At 51.8% G+C, this 18,698-nt stretch overlaps 1 protein-coding gene across 1 annotated transcript; it reads right to left on the bottom strand.

Moving 5' to 3' along the window:
- Positions 1-1,461: 1,461 nt before the first annotated feature.
- Positions 1,462-16,358, bottom strand: CAVIN1 (caveolae associated protein 1). Its single transcript, XM_038547283.1, has 2 exons — positions 15,723-16,358; positions 1,462-3,938 (listed from the first exon to the last, which is right to left on the bottom strand). Exons 1-2 carry the CDS (start codon positions 16,191-16,193, stop codon positions 3,237-3,239), a joined length of 1,173 nt encoding a protein of 390 aa, XP_038403211.1. The 5' UTR covers positions 16,194-16,358; the 3' UTR covers positions 1,462-3,236.
- Between the last annotated feature and the right edge of the window lie 2,340 nt (positions 16,359-18,698).

Raw genomic sequence — 18,698 nt, 5'->3', positions numbered from 1 at the left:
AGGAAGGGGAAAAGAATTCCAGGGAAGCTGTGGCACCACACTTAGATGTAAAGAAGGAATGCCATGGAGCAGGAACCAGCAGAAATATGGCTGTTCAGAGAATTAGGACTGTTCTTAACAAGTGGTAACCAGAATAAAACTGAGTAAGGAAGGTACAGCCAAGTCATCCTGGAGGTGGACCAGCCAAGGGCATGACTACAAGGAAAGGGGTGTGTGTGTGTGTGTCAGGTGCCTTATTGTAGGTAAGAGAAGTAAATGATGGCCTGGTATCCCAGGGCTTTTCCTGGTTTCCCATATTACTCTACAGCTGGGGCCCTGACATCATTCCCTGCTTCTCACAGCTGTACATCTGGGTTCCAGAGAAAGAAGGATCCTCTCCTGGCAGGCTCTGAATTTTCAGCATCAGCTTTCATTTCATTTATTTTGGCAGGAAGCCAACCATTTCTTGGAGATTTAGAACTCCAGACTCTGCTGTGCTTATTGCTGGGGGACAAGGGCAGGAGAGTTGAAGAGGAATGTATGGCTCATGAGGAAGGACTTAGCTTGTTTGAGTAGTGGCAGAAGGCTAGGATGGAGCCCCAGAAATGATACTATTTTCATTAGGGTGGTTCTGATACATTCAGAATCTACATGATGACTTGAGTCATTGCTCTAGGAAATCGGTAACTTGGGGATCCCTGGGTGGCGCAGCGGTTTGGCCCCTGCCTTTGGCCCAGGGCGCGATTCTAGAGACCCAGGATCGAATCCCACGTCAGGCTCCCGGTGCATGGAGCCTGCTTCTCCCTCTGCCTATGTCTCTGCCTCTGTGTGTGTGTGTGTGTGTGTGACTATCATAAATAAATTAAAAAAAAAAAAAAGGAAATCGGTAACTTGTGGACAGGTAGGGCAGGCTGCTTGGTCATGGGGAAGAGATGCTGTGCAGGCAACAACATAGGTGCCCATCCCAGGATGTGGGGAGAATTAACTATGCTGTGTGGCTATGACTGGCACATATGACATTCTCTGGAATCCTTTCTCTAGGATGTTCAGCACTCTGAGTCAGGGTCTCTGACTTTTCCCCTTCCCAGTCTGCTTCCTCTAGGCCTGATTCTGACTCGGAAGTGTGGATCTGGAGGAAGCTCAAACTGAGTAGTTAACAGTGTGTCTGGAGGGCTAATGTCCTGACAGCAGGGAAGTGGATCTAGACAGTACTGGGTTACAGATTCTTAACAGACTGTGGAGCCAGGCTGCCTGGCTTAGAATCTCAGCTCTACCACTTACCGATACTTTACTTCAGACAAGTCATTCTGTGTTTCTTCACCTCTGAGATGGGGATGATAATACCCCACACACACACTCCGCACACCAGGCACATGAGGCAGGTTTAAACCAACAGTCCTCTCCCTTTTTCCCCTCCCTGGTTGTCTCCTGTCCTCCATAACTCAGCCTCTGTAATTGCCTTAGAATATAATCCAGCACAGATCCTTTTAGAAAAGCAGGTTTATTGGTCGGGCTGCTCACCAGGACACAGCAACATGACAGGCTCCCCAGAGCCCACAGGAAACTGTACCTGCCCACAACTCAGGCCCCTTCAGCCCATCAGCACCAAGGGACCTTGTCCCACAATCCCCATCCTCCCTCAGCTGAAGCATCTCCAACCATTCAGAAGAGAGAAGGGAACCAAGAAAAGGAGGACGGAGAAGCAAAGCTTTGTATTATAAAAAAAAAAAAAAAAAAAAGTTTGTGTCCCCAGGCTCCCTCCCTCCACCCCTTAAAACAATTAGCTGCAACTCTAAAAAGCAGAGAAGGGAAGATAAAGCAGAGGAGGTGAGGGAGGAGAAGGAAGCCTTCAGTCCTCCTCTTTGGACTGTGCTTTAAGGGAAAGGAAGTTGTCTTTGCTTCTGACAAGCCGCCTTTACTGGGGAGGAGCAGGGGGCACTGAAGTGTCCAGCAGAGAACCTGTCAGTGGACTCCTGGACTGGAAGTAGCATCCCTGTCATCCCCGATTCAGGAGAGGAACCCACAAAGGCAAGGAGGTCTTGGCAAGTTTTGCAGCTTTATGATACTAGCGCTAGGGAAGGATCTTAAGAAACTGCCAGGAGTGAGCCAAGGCTGGGTTGGCCCACACACTCTGGGCCATCTCCACTCCAACTCTCAGCTTGGTGGCCTGGCCATTAGCACCTTTGCTCTCTTTCCAGTTGGCCTCCCTCCTAAACTCCCAGATCTCCGCAGTCTGATGCTGCCCCCTTCTGGAACCCTCATTTTCTAGACTTGAGAAATGGGCGGCCACAAGGGGCACCATTCAGATCTCAGTGAAGGGAGAGGGATGAGACTTTCCTCTTTCTTCCCTTTGGATCATTGCTTTCTCAGTGTCCACCCTTCTTATTCTGAAAATTGTCCTGCTGTCCTCGGAGAACCCCACTAAGAGGGGGTTCTTGTCTTATGTTTCTCACGCTGCTAATGAGGAGACTTCTCCTCTCTTCACTCATTTCCACTTTCTACTATTTCCCATTCTCCTTCCCAAAGCCATAACCATGTGCTGCTGCTGCAAATGCATAAACAAATTTAAGTGCTCCCTACACCACCCCCTCCTTCCCTAGGGCTCTGCTTGGCTACAGCCTTCCTTGTTGGGACCTTTTACAGAGACAACCTGTGCTAGACTCTCATTCCAGGGTCAGGACTCACCCTACCCTCTTCCTCCAACTGCCCCAGGTTCTCCCAAAAGCTGCTTTCAAGTCCTCCCAGTATGGAGCCTCCCAAGTGGGCAAGGGTCCTCTTCAGGATTCACTCTTTCCTTTAATGGTAATTTTGGCTTTGAGGCCTCCAGGAATCAGAAGAGCTCAGTGTGCAGGAATGACAGCAGCTGGGTATGAGTGTGAGGCGGAGGTTGGGGGAAAGGCAGCCTACCCCAAGGGGAGTTGGGCGACTATGGAAATGACAGCAATTTCCCTTAATGTCCCTGACCTGGACGACCAGGACACGGACCACTCTCCTCTCCGTTCCACCCAGACTGCGCCCAAACTGGGGTTATCCATGGAGAAGGCTGCCTCCCCCTCCCGTCTTAACAGCTGTAAGACTTGGAGGGGTGCTCCTTGAGGGGCGGTGTTGTCAATTTAGAAATATCTCAGCCCGTGTGGGGCCAAGAGAGAATGCGAAAGAGAAAGTTCCAGAGGGAAAGGCATGGGGGGGCGGGGCGGGGCGGGCGGGGAGGGGCGGGGCAGGGTGGCGCGGCCTCCCAGGCAGCGCCCCGCGTCCGCTCAGTCGCTGTCGCTCTTGTCCACCAGCACCGCATCCGACTCCTCGGTGATCTCCAGCAGCGTGTGCACGTCGGGGCTGCTCCCGCGCAGCAGGTCGGCCGCCTCGCCGCGCTCCGCGTCGCCCTCGTCGTCGTCGGCGCCCACCTCCACCATCTCGGTGGCCTTCAGCACCTCCACCTGGCCCTCGCGGATCTTCTTGACGTGGAAGGTGAAGGGCGGCACCTTGTAGACCGCCGTCTTGGAGCGCGCGTACACCACGTGGTCGGGCGTGAAGGACTTGCGCAGCTTGTCTCGCGAGGTCTTGAGCTTCTCGCGCCGCTCGGCTGGGACGAGGCGCGTGCCCAGCTTGTTCATGCGCTTCTCGAGCGTGTGGCGCGTCTTCTCGAGGTTCTCCTTGGTCTTGAGGCGGGTCTTCTCCAGGTTTTCGCGGGTGCGCACCTTGGTCTTCTCCATCTTCTCCTTGGAGAAGGCCTTCTTGAAGTCGTCCACGCGCCGCAGGCCGCTGCGCTTGATGCGCTCGGCGCGCGACTCCTCGATGACCTCCTCCACCTCCACCGCCTCGTCGGACGACAGCTCGAGCGCCGCTGCATCCTCCTCCGGCCGCTCGCCCTCTCCCAGCTCATCGCCCTCCTTCTCGGGCAGCGCCTCTGCCTCTTTCAGCGACTTGCCGACGCTCACTTTGGCCGGCAGTTTCACTTCGTCCTAAGGGGAGAGCAGAGCCAAGAGGTGAGGGGCAGGGCGGAGGGCTGGGCGGGGACCTGGGGGACACTGAGCCAACCTGGGGCAGGATGGTGGTGATTCTGAGGAGTGCGTGGCAGCTGTGACATCGGCCCAGCTCCTTCGCCGGTGTATCCCCAGAGCCTTGGCACTGAGCTGGACACTGCCTGGGCGCCCAGTAAATATGTGTTGAATGAATGGTAACTATACAGACAGGGCGAGGCGGGGAACCGAGCTTCAGGTCGGAGATTGGCCTGTAGTGGCACCGCGCTTGGGCTAAATATCTCTGAAGCCTCCAAACCTGTTCCACGCCTGCTACATCCATGCATCTCATTTTAAACGACTCCTTGCCCCTCGCGTCCCAGGGAACACAACTTAACTTTGGAAATGGGCAGAGCGCCCTCTGGTGCACTAAGCCGCATATTGCAATAGCCAGGCCAAAATGGAAAGGGATTTGGGGAGCGGTTGAGGGGTGGGAGTAGGGGAGTGAGCTCACAGCCAGTGTCAGGGGAACCCCTGGTAGGGTAGCGTGAAGGCAAGATTAGGGGAGTGAGTTTCCCAGACTTCAGGTCATTTCAGAACGAGTCGTAGGGAAGGGGAGCTGTGCTGGGGTCCATGCTCCCCACCCTTGACCTCCTTATACTGATTTGCTGCAGTAGAGGTCATTCCCCACCCCCCAACACATGTAGAAATTGAGAGAGGAAAGAGGAAGAAGCTGGCTGGCAGCTAAGAGCATGTTTTCTCTCCAACATGGACATTTATTCTGGTTCTGACTTCCTAGGCTTGGAATGGAAGGGATGGATTAATTTTTCCATTGTTGGTTTGTTTTTTTTGTTTTGTTTTGTTTTGTTGTTGTTGTTCTTGTTGTTGTTTTACCCCCTGGACGGGAGCTCAAGAGCCAGGAATGGGGTCATGGTCCCAGATTCCCTGAGATCTAGAGCCATTTATTTCCCTCTGCCCCTGGGAATACCTAGCACCAGCCTTGTTTTCCATTCTGGGAAGATTTTCCAAGATCCTGAGTCTGAGCCAACATTTCAGAATCTCAGGATTACCCCCCACCCCAAGAAGGTAGGGGAGGCTGAGCACAGAAAGGGAAAGGGGGCACATCCAAGAACATAAACATAAACCCAGATCTCTTTGGCCCAGACTGTCTTTAGGGACTTCACATGAAGGAATGAGAGACTGTAGTTTTTTGAAGGGTTTTCTGAAGATTGTTTCCCAGAATTGTAAAAAAAATAAATAAAAATAAAATCCCATCTGAGAAAAATGAGGCAACATGAATCGATCCCTCATAAACACACAAACACACACACACACACACACACACACACACACACACACCCCACTTGGTATCTCAGCACCACCTGCTACAGAAATTCCCCCCCAGCCCCCAACCTCTTTCCTCTTCCCTCCCATCTACATCCCCCCAGTTTCCTGGTTTACACTGAAAACTAGGAACACCCTCTCCCAACTTCCTTCCCTCCCTCTCAATAGCATTAGCAAGGACAAAGACAGAATGCTGGTTCCACCCCTTCTCCCAAATTGGGCACCAGCACTGCTGGGGATCAAGCTACCTCAAGCTCTCATTACTCAACTACACCTCCCAGCAGGCAAGGTGATCTGGGCTCAGGGCATGCTGGGACTTGTAGTCTCCACCTGCCATAGCTGGCTTAGTACTATCATTCTGTCCATCCCTCTGCCTCTTATCAAGCATAGAGGCACTGAAGGGGTATTTTCCTTGTTCTAGGTGTAAGAGAGTTCCAACCTCTCCTTATTTATTCATGAGAGATACAGAGAGGCAGAGACACAGGGAGAGGGAGAAGCAGGCTCCTGCAGGGAGCCTGATAGGGGACTCCATCCTGGGTCTCCAGGATCACACCCTGGGCAGACGCTAAACCGCTGAGCCACCCAGTCATCTAACCTCTTTTAACATTCCTTCTGATTTCCCTTTTTTTTTTTTTTTTAAGATTTTTTTTAAATTTTTTTTTTCATTTATTTATGATAGTCACACACACACACACAGAGAGAGAGAGAGAGAGAGAGGCAGGGGCACAGGCAGAGGGAGAATCAGGCTCCATGCACCGGGAGCCCGACATGGGACTCGATCCCAGGACTCCAGGATCACGCCCTGGGCCAAAGGCAGGCGCCAAACTGCTGAGCCACCCAGGGATCCCCTCCTTCTGATTTCCAGTTGTACTCTTTGCGTTTCCTTTTAACAGTCACTTCTCTCTGCCTGCTACTCTAGTCCTCTCTCCTACACACCATTTTATTACTCTCCATGATCTAACTCTCTACTACCTCTTCATCCCTCTTCACCCATAATTTGCCTGCACCTCCAGTATCAAAAAAATTCCAGTTCTAATCTCTCCTTCACAGCCTGATTTTTTTTTATTTTTTTTATTTTTTATTTTTTGTGCCTGATATTTTAAAAATTTTATTTATCTATTCATGAGAGACAGAAAGAGAGAGAGACAGAGACACAAGCAGAGGGAGAAGCAGGCTCCACACAAGGACCCTGATGCGGTACTTGATCCCAGGATTCTGGGATCATGCCCTGAGCTGAAGACAGATGCTCAGCCACCCAGACGTCGCAGCAACTTCTCTGATTAAAACCCCACACATGCTCCACCAAAGGGTAGTGGAAAACCCCTCCTTTCGCTAAACTCAGACAATGTGGATGAGCTAGGGAAAGGATTAGGGTGATGGGCAGGGAATAGTCAGGAAACAGTCCCAGCTGCTGGAAAACAAATTGACATTGTCTCCCTGCCCCACCCCCAGCATCCCTGATACCACATCCCACCCCCATCCTTGCCCTACCCCACCCCCTAAAGGCTGAGCTGATTGGTTTTCCTGGCCCCTGGCTTCCTAGATTAAAGGTGTTTGCCAAAAAATAAAAATAAAAATAAAAATAAAGGTGTTTGCCAGCTGAGCTTGAAAGCGAACAGGGCTAGGGACGGAGTTGCAGACCTCTTATAGCCAATCCCATCTTCCTAGTTCCTGATGAAAGTTCTCAAATACAACATCAGGGAGCAATCCCAGTGAAGGGAGGTTTATTATTTTTTTTTAAGATTTTATTTATTTATTCATGGGGGGGGGCAGGCAGAGACATAGGCCGAGGGAGAAGCAGGCTCCCTGCAGGGAGCCCCATGTGGGACTTGATCCCAGGGCCCCAGGATCACGCCCTGAGCCAAAGGCAGACTCTCAACCACTGAGCCACCCAGGGGCCCCTGAAGGGAGGTTTATTCCTGGATTTGAAGGGGTCTCTCCCACTCCAGAAAGGTATATGGAAATATAATAACCCCATTCATTGTAGGTTTCCCCCAGAGTGATGGCTTAACACCAGAGGAGCTGCCTTGGTGGAAGGTCAGGGGATGGGGGAAGAAATAACTTGACCTAAGTCCCTGGATAGTGTCCCGTGGACTGGCTCTGCAGAGGGTATACCACTATGACTAGCTTTTCCCCTCCATTAATGGATTTTTTCTTTTCTCCCCGTTTCCAAGCCAGGTTTCCCCTATGACTCACAGGCTCGGAGTGCTGTCTTGACCCCATCTGCCTGTTGCTACAACAACCACCAACACAATTCCAAAGCGCCTCCCTCCACCCTGGGTGCAATGGCCAGGCACCCTTGTCCCACCCCTACTGCCCTGGCAGAGCTCCTGCACCAAAGGAGGGGCTTCCGGGAGTGGCAAGGAGGGAGGGCTCTGCTTGTTCTGTTTTCACGTTTTTATTAAACAAAACCACCACTCCCAACAGGCTTGGTTTCCAGAGTTACCTTTAATGACCAGGTCTGAGCAAAAGCATGCACAGTTTCCCCTGCCCCCCACCAAGCACACACAGCTCTCCGACCCAGGAAGGCACCAGTCCAAGATGAGTCTCAGGAGCCCCAGGGAGGCTTCCCGCCCCTTCCACTCCACTGCCCAACCCTGCATATACACTGACGATCCTCTGGCTTAGGAAGATTTTAATATGATTATAATGTAATGGAGCACCTACTATGTGCCTAGTCCTTGGCCAGGCACTTCACGTTTGTCAGGGAGAAGGGACAATGTCATATAACTATAAGTAGCCTTTCTTTCCTTTCCTTTTTTTTTTTTTTTTTTTTAATCTTTTTGGTTTTTTTTTTAAGATTAAAAAAAAAGAGAGAGAGCATGAGTTAGGGGAGAGGCAGAGGGAGAGGCAGACTCCCTGCCAAGCAGGGAGCCTGGGGCTCCATCCCAGGATCCTGGAATCATGACTTGAGCTGAAGGTAGATGCTTAACCGAATGAGCCACCCCGGTGCCCTAATCTTTTTTTTCTTTTTAAAGAAAGTTCTATACCCAATGTGGGGCTCAAACTCATGACCCCAAGATCAAGAGTCACATCCTCTACAGACTGAGCCAGCCGGGTGCCCCGGGAGCCTCTCTTGCCTTAGAGCTCTGTCCCCAACTACTGCCTGGAAATAACCAGAGAAGTCTTTGGAGAGGGCGTTCAGAGACCCCGGATCTGCTCAGAAAGTAAGTGAGAAGAGGGTGCAAGACTTAGGGAGAGGTAGAAAAGAGGGAAAGTTGTAAAAACTCAGGATTGTTACTTTAGATTCCCAAGACAAGGGGTGAGAGACACCAAAGGCAGAGGGTCCTTTCTGCTGGAGCAGGATTCTCCATAGGGGTAATGTTGCCCCCAAGAGGGTGGAATATGATTTTTGAGGAGAGGAAATTTTAGATATTGCAATAGCTTGTAGTGTTCAAAGAGTTCCAGTACATACACAGATATATAGTTATCTATAGAATTAAATTTTCATGGAGGAGCGGACAGTTAGGGAAAAAAATGTCTAAAACTCCTTAGACGGATGATTTTGGAAAAAAAGAAAAAAAAAAAAGTTGAGGAAACCCTTTTGTGCTATAGGGAAGCCAGAGGATCCAAGCCAGACCCAGCTAAAATGTCCCCCCTTCTGGCCTCTCTGAGTTGGCAGCTTTTGGGTGCCCCGCCCAAGGCAGGATCTGGCAAACATAAGGGATCCCTTTGCAAAACATTTTCTAAAAAAAAAAAAAAAAAAAGGAAAAAATAAGTGTAAATGTTTTCCTCAGCCACAGAGAGGGGGTGGACAGGACACAGAACAGACCCCAGGCAGGCCTGGGCCTTATGAGGGCCCTCTCCAAAGAAGCTTTGAGCCAAACTGGCCTGTCCCTGAGGAGTCAGAAGGGGAACAGGAAGGAGAATCAGATGCCATGGCACAGTTTCATGCAATTTCATGCAGGGCAGCACTGGGTGAAGCTCCAGTATGGTGTTTGCTGTGTCTACTATTAAGACAGAAACTGAGAGGTAAGGGAGGGCCCCATCCCTTTACCTCCCACCCCATTGCACACACCACATTCCCCTGAACTCTGCATAATGCGAGAGTGTTTTCACAATACCCACCACCCACCGGAGGCTTTGTAGAGGCCTGCCATCCCGACACTGACCACCACTAAGGAGTGAGCTGATGGTGGACTGGAGTAACACCCCATATCCCCAACCGCATGTCACCAGGAGACCCTAAGTGCCCCCACCAGCCATCGGCTCCTCTGGGGTGGGCAGAGGCACAGGCTCTGGGTAATAGGGCAGTGTCCTAGGCGGCTGGTCAAAGAGTGGGAGCTCAGGCACTGTCTCAGGCTTCAGGTCAAAGGGCTCAGTCTCAGGCAGAAGGTCAAATGGCACGATCTTGGGTGTGGCCAGGTCAGAGGGTGCTTTCAGCTTCTTCTTGGGCTAAGATGAGGAAAAGGGGTTTAAATGGGGCTTGAGATGGGGGCGGATGGAGTTGAGAGAAAGAGGATTTTAGTGGGCATGCAGAATTGAAGTTGGTAAGTAGGGGGAAGGGAATATGGCAGGTATTAGACTAGAAAGGAACCATATTTTAAATGCTTCATCAAGAAGGCCCTGGGGTTGAAAGTGGGACAAACCCAAGCCCATGTTTAATAAAAAATTTATTTTTTTTAAAGATTTTATTTATTTATTCATAGACACACAGAGAGAGAGACAGAGGGAGAAGCAGGCTCCATGCAGGGAACCTGATGTGGGACTCGATCCCGGGATTCCAGGATCACACCCCGGGCTGCAGGTGGCACCAAACCACTGTGCCACCGGGGCTGCCCTTAATAAACAATTTAAACAGAGCCCCACTCTTCCTCTAGAATCTTCCCCACTCCCATCCTTAGCTTCCTGCTTTCTATCCCTACCTAGGTGTGGTTGTGGGATAATGCTATTGAGGGCTAGAGTGAAGGAGTAAGAGGCTGCTGGGATGGAGAAGGAGCTCTCTAAGAGGTCAGTTATTGACTCTAGCTGGGGAGGCTTTCATGAATGAAAAAGAAGGCAAGTAGACGAACAACTCCACTTTCTTCAGAGTCCTATGCTGCTGATCCCATTTCTTGTTAGTTCCCTGGGGCAGGGTGGGCACTGGATGCTGCCCTGGATAAGAAGAGGAAGAGGCATAGAAGAGTGACATCCTGGCTGTTTCCCTTTGGCCATGTCCCCACCTCTTGCCTCCCTTGCCACCCCTCCCCCTCCCCATGCCTGGGATAAAGGACTCCAAGATGCAGAGAGAAATCAGGAACAAAAACCAAGCTTTTTTTTATGACAGGTGGGCCTGCATCCTGGAAGACCTAGTGGTAGTTCCCATTTTCCCTCTTAAGGGGCTGAGCTGCCACTTTTGCTTTGGTCCATCATGAGAAGTCAGGGAGAGGGACGGTTAAGGGCACTACCAGACTCCAGTGACACAGTGTTGGGGAAAGGCCAACATAGCAGGTGCCAACCTGCCCTGTGGAGTACAAGCAGCAGGAGGAAGTGGCAGGGATGTCAAGGAGAAAGCCAACTGGTCCTCTCATAGCCAGATGCAGAGTCCATGCCAGGGGGTACCCATACTGGCCAGGGAGCTCCATGCCTTACCTTCTATACTGCTCCTCTCCCACTGTCATTGGCGAGTGTCATTGGTCATTGGCTCTGCTTCAGCACTAGGAGGCTGAGTAGCTAATGGCCACCAATCTTAGCCACTCTTAGCAGTGTTGATTGCAGCTGTACATGTACACACATACACATAGCAGCCTGAGTGCAGGGACCCTGCAGCTGTCTCCCTTGGAGGATGAAGGAGACAGAACTAACCCTCTGTTAGAATAACCTCCACTCTGATTTATAATATATTTTTTAAGGATTTTATTTATTTATTCATCAGAGACAGAGGCAGAGACACAGGCAGAGGGAGAAGCAGGCTCCATGCAGGGAGCCCAACATGGGACTCCATCCCCGGTCTCCAGGATCACGCCCTGGGCCGAAGGCAGACGCTAAACTGCTGAGCCCCCCGGACTGCCCATCCACCCTGATTTCTGCTGCAGAGCCCAGGAATGGAAGGAGGAAGGAGGAAGTGGGCAGAGAATATAGCAGAAGAAGGGGTACCACCTGGATTCTGGCCCCACCTTTGACCCCCACTAACTTCAGTGACTAGACAGGTTAACTTCCCCTCCCTGGACCTTTACTTCCCCAGCTACAGAATGAAGAAGCTGAAGTTGATTATCTATGAAGCATCTTCCAGCTCAAAAAATCTGTAATGGCAGAATAATGAAATATTCACAAAGGTATGCTTCAATAAAATGGAACAAACGACTACTCATCACTGAGGCTGGTTACCTAGCAACAATGTCCTCTCACTTCCATCAGTTGCTTACTCTGTGCCATTGCATCCCTTTTTTATTTTGACTTTTACAATAGTCAGACTTTATATATATATATAAAAAAAAAATCAGGGGCAGCCCAGGTGGCTCAGTGGTTTAGCGCCGCCTTCAGCCTAGGGTGTGATCCTTGAGACCTGGGATCAAGTCCCACGTCGGGCTCCCTGCATGGAGCCTGCTTCTCCCTCTGCCTGTGTCTCTGCCTCTCTCTCCCTCTGTGTCTCTCATGAATAAATAAATAAAATATTTTTTTTTAAAAATCAGACAGGGATCCCTGGGTGGCACAGCGGTTTGGCGCCTGCCTTTGGCCCAGGGCGTGATCCTGGTAGACCCGGGATCGAATCCCACGTCGGGCTCCCGGTGCGTGGAGCCTGCTTCTCCCTCTGCCTGTGTCTCTGCACCTCTCTCTCTCTGTGACTATCATAAATAAATAAAAATTAAAAAAAAATCAGACGGAGGAGTACTATTTCCTTTGGTCTTAGGATTACCCCTAAAAATACCCTCCCTGCTTTGGATCCAGTGACCAGAAAAACTTCAGCTTTTTGGAGGAAGCACTCTTTCCATGGCCACTAGTCTTAGCGGGTGAGAGAGACAAGAGCCCCACATTGGGGTATTTGGGGACAAAAGTTTGGAGTTCTTCTTAACAAAAGAGCCCTGATTTGCCTTAAATCCAGGAAAGAGCTATATGGGTTAGGTTAGGATTTGGGGAGGAAAAGCCAGCATGCCCTCATTCCAGCCTGTTGCCCTCACTTTTAAAGCCTCCAAGCTCTTAATCCCTTAAATGCTTCCTGGTCCTATCCTCAGGCACTTGGAACAGGTCTGATGGGTCCCCTCAAAACTGCTCCAAAAAATGTTTATTTCCGTTTTATCCCCTTTTTCTGCATTCTAAAAGTACACTAATAATTTCTAAATCTGGATGGAATGCCAAACTGCTAGTTTTTGTTAGGGAGATACGGAAATGCCAGACAACAGTAATTACTCAGAAGTGGGCTCAAGGTGAGGGCTCTGATATCCTGGGGTAGGAGGTACTGAATTTCATGGGGGGGTAGGGTAGGGGACCAAACGCAACCTTAACCTATGAAATCATTATGTCTAGCAGTTCCTTGAATATGAGGTGAGGCCACAGAAGGGATTCTCTCCTTTATCCTCCCCCACCAATGACCTGATCCCACAGCTGGGGCATTCCTGGCCTTTTGTTCTCCCCTTACTCCACCCCCACTGCCACATCATCACCTCCCACATCTGCAGTGGGGAATACAGTATCCTCTCCCCTGTTCCCATTCTAGAGAACTCACACTCTCCCAGGAGGCCTTTCTCCAAATCTCTCTCTCTCTCTCTGCCTGGCCACCCAAGCATCCTACTTCTCAGCCTGACATAAATGCTGCCGCCCCCAATCTTCCCTATTAGGTCTGCCAAGGCACAGAGCTATTTTTACCTCATTCTCTTCCCAGGCCTGTAGACCTCAGAGAGGAGCAGCCTTTGCTTTTCCTTTAGCAGCTGATTACCCCCACGCCCTTGTCCCCTACCTGGACATCTGTTCTGCAGCTCAGGGAAGCGGTACTTCCCTAAGCCCCATCCTTGTTCCTGGAATCTTTTCCTTACCTCTGAGCTCCTCTCCAGGTTGGAACCATATTACTTCTTGGTTATTTGCCCTGTGGTTTAGGGGCTCAGGGTCCCCAGTTTGAGCCATTCTTTCTAACCTTCTGCCTCCCACTGGCCCTGGTTGAGTGCAGACGCTGTCAAAGCCACCCTGTGATTCAACCTCCTACCCTACTCCCACAGACACACGATATACAGATCTCTACTGGTTGCTGAGAGGGAGTAACAGATGCCCCTGGCCTCTGTACATGAGTTTTTCTTCCTCAATACCCGTCCTTCTCTCAGCATCTCCACCTTTGACATAGGTTTGCCTCAAGGCAGAGAACTTTCCCATGTCTACAGTTTGGGATACTTAGTTTTTCTTTTAAGATTTTATTTATTTATTTATTCACGAGAAACAGAGAGGCAGAGACACAGGTAGAGGGAGAAGCCGGCTCCATGCAGGGAGCCCGACGTGGGACTCGATTCCAGGTCTCCAGGATCAGGCCCTGGGCCACAGGCAGCACTAGACTGCTGAGCCACCTGGGCTGCCCTCGTCTGGGATATTTAGAGTGGGGACGGCAATGTATCCAAGCCCTTCAGGGCAACCCTATAATACACCAGGCTGTGGAGAAAATAGCTGGCTGGCTGTCCCAGACCCCAGCATGGTGGTCTGCCCTCAGTGACACCCCCCCACACACACACACCAGTGCTAATCATCTCTTTTTAAAATCTCTCTTGGGCAGCCCAGTGGCTCAGCGGCTCAGCGGCACCTTCAGCCCAGGGTGTGATCCAGGAGACCTGGGATCGAGTCCCACGTCAGGCTCCCTGCATGGAGCCTGCTTCTCCCTCTCTGCCTGTGTCTCTGCCTCTCTGTGTGTCTCTCATGAATAAATAAATAAAATCTTAAAAAAAAAAAAAAAACAAACGAAAAAACTCTCTCACACACACTTCTCCAAGCAGTTAGATTAAGGGGAAACAACTCTAGACATTTTCTACCAGAGTAATGTGGGTGGGTGGGTAGGTGAGCTCCTTGAGCCACTTGGGTGGAGTCCCTGGGCATTGGAGGGAGGGGGAGAACACCACTTCTGTCTCTCCCATCACGATCTTCTCAGATGGGTACAAGTTTACCCATCCCTTTCTGTCTACTATTCCGAAACACTTGTCCTAATCTGCATCTCTCTGAGCTCCTCCTATGGAGACCCAGCCAAGGACCTCAACGTATGGCAGATCGTTACCCAGAACCCAGTTTGACCAGGCCCTGGTGCGGTCAGGAAAACCACAGCTCCCTATAGGTTTTCTCATGTAGAGGGTGTGGGAAATCTAGCCTTCCTTTTCTTTCCACTCTCTTCTGTAGGGAGAGGAAGGGGCAGAGGGAGCATAGACTAACTACTTCACTACCGTGATCTCACCTCCTTTGGGTCGGAACCTCAGCCTGGCCTGTGGGAAGCCCAGAGAAGCAGAAGCTGGGCACATATACCTACCTGATTAAAGATCACCAGGCCCTCAGCTCAGAACCACTTCTAATGGGATTGGAGAAGGGGGGGGGGGGGGGTGGAGAGGGCCAGCGACACTGCGATTTCCATGTTTATTTGGGTTTATGATACAAAAATGGCATTTTTACCCAAGCGGGCAGAACGGGGAGAGGTGCAAAGGAAGCAACAAGCGACCTGGGCGGAGCCTGGGGCGCGCCAGCCTCCTCCCGCCTGTCCGCCTGCTGCTCTGCGGTCCCGCAGGCCAGCAGGGTGATTCTCGGCGCCTAGATCCCCGGACTTGCCGGGGTTGCCCACTCTGCTCCACCAGCCCCTCTTGCACTCCTCATGTCGTTCCCCACTCCCTCCTCACCACCCCCGCCCCTACTTTCATCTTGCAGAAAGAGTTCGGGACCGCTGCGCTGCCGGCGTCCCCAAGATCCTGAAAGTGCCCATAGGCCAGGGGCAGATCGCAGCGAGGGGACGCGGGGGCAGCCGAGGCCCTTGCGGGTCCGGGGGCGTGGGCTGGCGGTCGCGTCCCTCGCCTGGCGCAGCCCCCGCGGGTGCGTGCCTGAGCCCTGAATCACCCGCTATATCGGGCGGGCAGCGCTGGAGGCCCCAAACCTCGGCCGCGCCGCCAGTGTCCGCTTACAGCGGGCCCACCGGCCGCCAGGGACCCTGGTTTTCCCCCAAACCCCTGGCAAGTAAGAAGACTTCACAGAGCCGAGTTGGGAAAGGTCTGCGAGGGGGAGCGTCCCCGAGTCCTGCCTCCTAACTCTTGCGAGTTTGTCATCAGGTGGAGGGGGCTCAGTGAGAAGGCGTGGGGTGCGCAGCGCGCCCCTCTGCGCGCTCCAGGAATCCGCCGCCCACTCCGCCCCACCCCACCCCACCCCACTCCACCCCACCCCACCCCAGCTGCGCGCGCCGGAAGGAGGGTGGGTCCCCCGCGCCTCGCCAGGCTGGCGGGAGCGCCGCACAGCGGGCAGGTCCCCCTACCCCAAGCCCCGGAGACCGCGGGCCGGGCGCGGTCCGCCCCTCCAGCTCACCTGGTAGATCATGACTTTAAAGTTGCGGCGCCGCAGCAGCTCGGCCTCATTGACCTCCAACTTCTTGATCTGGCCGGCCTGGCGCTCCAGGCTGCCGCGCACAGTCTTCACGTTGACGCTGACCTTGCGCACCTTCTCCAGCAACTTGCTCACGGTGTTGCTCGTGGTGGCGTGTGCCTTGCCCAGCTTGCTTAGCTCGCCCTGGATGCTCTGCACGGCACCTTCCATCTCCGCCTGCCGTTCCTCCAGCTGGGCTTGAGTCAGCTGGATCTGGTCGACGGCGCCGATGATTTTGTCCAGAAGGCTCAGCACCAGCACGCCGTTCACCTGGTCCGACTTGATCAGCTCCTCAGAGCCGGCCCCTGACGGCTCCTCCGCCGCTGGCTCCCCCATGGGGGAGGACCCCGGGTCCCCGACTTCGGGGTACCCGGGAAGTGGCTGCTCGATGATATGGAGCTGGGTGTCCTCCATGGCTAGCCGGAGCCGTGCGGGGCCGGCCGGGTGGAGCTGGAGCCCAGGAGAGGAGGAAGAACCGGAGGGGGGGAAGCGAGAAAGAGCGGAGAGCCGAGGAAACTCGAGCCACGTCCGTGCGCACCGGGACGGTGGCCAGAACTGTGGGGCGGGGAATCGGTGAGCTCCCTGGCTCCCGGGCCAAACCCCGGAATCTCATTGCCTATTGGCTGGCTCCACCCCAGAAAGGGAGGGACCGGGGCAGAAGGGGAGACCGATGATGAGGAAGGGGGGCAACTGAGGGGGACCCAAGAGCCGAGCGCCCCACCCTTTCCAGGATGGTTGGAATAGTTGGAGCAGGAGACTAGGGCCTCGGCTGCCAGTGGAGGCCGCGCAGCGGGACTGGAGCGGAGGAATGTGAGCCGGGAAAGGGAAACAGGTCCTAGAGTAGGGCTTTTTCCCTCCCGCTTTTTTTTTTTTTTTTTTTGCTCACCCACAAACCCGCCTAAGCCTTTAAAGTTCTAGAGCGGGGTGTCAGGTAGAACATGAGATCCTAAAATCATATGCAAAACACTGCATTTGCCGGTATTTGAGAGGGGAAAAAATCCATGGCTTACACAGTCTTTTTCGAAGGGACGTCTACCTTCCCCACAGCCAAGTTAATAACCACTGTTCCAGAAAGCTTGAAGGGTTCTGGGGTACCCAGCTGCCTGAGGCAGTAGAATATGTGATTCTTGATCTTGGGGTTGTGAGTTCAAGCCCCAGCTTAGGTGCAGAAATTCTTTAAAAGTAAAATCCTTTTTAAAAGATTTTTATTTATTTATTTGAGAAAGAGAGGGAGAGGGAGAGAGATCATAAGAGGGGTGGAGAGGCTGAGGGAAAGAGAGAGCAGACTCTCACAGAGCAGGGAGACTGTTCTGGGCTGGGTCTCCATGCCAGTCTCCATGTGGGGCTGATCCCAAGACCCAGCCAGGAATCATTACCTGAGCCAAAGGCAGATGCTTAACCAACTGAGCTACCCAGGCACCCCTTAAAAATAAAATATTTTGGGATCCCTGGGTGGCTCAGCAGTTTAGCACCTGCCTTCCGCCCAGGGTGCGATCCTGGAGTCCCGGGATTGAGTCCCATGTCAGGCTCCCTGCATGGAGCCTGCTTCTCCCTCTGCCTGTGTCTCTGCCTCTCTTTCATGAATAAATAAATAAAATCTTAAAAAAAAAAAAAAAAAGAAGCTCTATAATTAAAAAAAATAAAAAAATAATAAATAATAAAATATTGTTTAAACTGCTTGAGGGGTTGTTTGGGGAAGGGAGAAATTAGATTTAGGATCAGAGTGGTAGTGAGGGGCTGCAAAGCTCCTGTAGATTCCTTTTAGAATTATACTAAGAGTAGGATTAAGTTGGACAATAAAATAGAAAGTAAAACCCGTTACAACAACTTCTCACCTCTCTCTAAAAATTACCTTTCCAGGGCAGCCTGGGTGGCTCAGCGGTTTAGTGCCTGCCTTCAGCCCAGGTCGTGATCCTGGAGACCCGGGATCGAGTCCCACATTGGGCAACCTGCACAAAGCCTGCTTCTCCCTCTGCCTGTGTCTCTGCCTCTGTGTGTGTGTGTCTCTCTGGGTGTGTCTCAGAGATAAATGAATAAAATCTTTTTTTTTTTTTTTTAAAGATTTTATTTATTTATTCATGATAGTCACAGAGAGAGAGAGAGAGGCAGAGACACAGGCAGAGGGAGAAGCAGGCTCCATGCACCGGGAGCCCGATGTGGGATTCGATCCCGGGTCTCCAGGATCGCGCCCTGGGCCAAAGGCAGGCGCCAAACCGCTGCGCCACCCAGGGATCCCATAAATGAATAAAATCTTTAAAAAAATTACCTTTCCTTGTTTCCCTTGCCAGAGAGGCCTAGGTCACACTAACTTCACAGAGCAGGACTTAGGAGTGCATCTATCTCTGTGATCCCAGAGATTGGCCCTTGGCAATGAGAGAGGTCATCAAATCCCACCTCCTCACTTGACAGACAGGGACAAGAGGCCCTAGAGAGGGCAAGTGACTTGTCAGAAGTACCCACAGGTTAGCCTTGGCTTGGTGCTCAAATCAAGACCCTATATACCTCTCTTGCTCTTTCTACCTTAACTCTGAGACAGGGATAGGCAGACATGGCCACCCATCCATGCTGGTTTTGAGTATTCCAGCCTGAGGATTAACTACAGACATATTTTCAACTGTGATGAATATCAAGGACCAGAATGAAGGAGGACCCTTGACTCCAAAGTCTAGAGAAAAAGAGGCTGCCTATGCTTCCCCATTTTGCTCTCCAGCACAACACTGGAGTTATGAGTTCCCTGGAGTGGCACCAGCCCTCTTTCCCCCAGAAAAGCTGCAAACCTTTACCCTGGTTTTGGAAACCAAGCTTGGGTTTCCCCAGCTGGATAGATGATGGTCGTGGCAAAAGGTCATTTCTAGTCTGGCATGCATTATCATTAGGAAAAATGAAAAACTGCTCAGTGGAGGACCCAGGCCCCAACAA

Source organism: Canis lupus, chromosome 9, assembly GCF_011100685.1.
Source record: "Canis lupus familiaris isolate Mischka breed German Shepherd chromosome 9, alternate assembly UU_Cfam_GSD_1.0, whole genome shotgun sequence".
In the NCBI taxonomy this organism is placed as follows: Eukaryota; Metazoa; Chordata; class Mammalia; order Carnivora; family Canidae; genus Canis; species Canis lupus.
The sequence above is the reverse complement of the archived record's forward strand: the minus strand, read 5'-3'. Positions and strand labels throughout refer to the sequence as shown.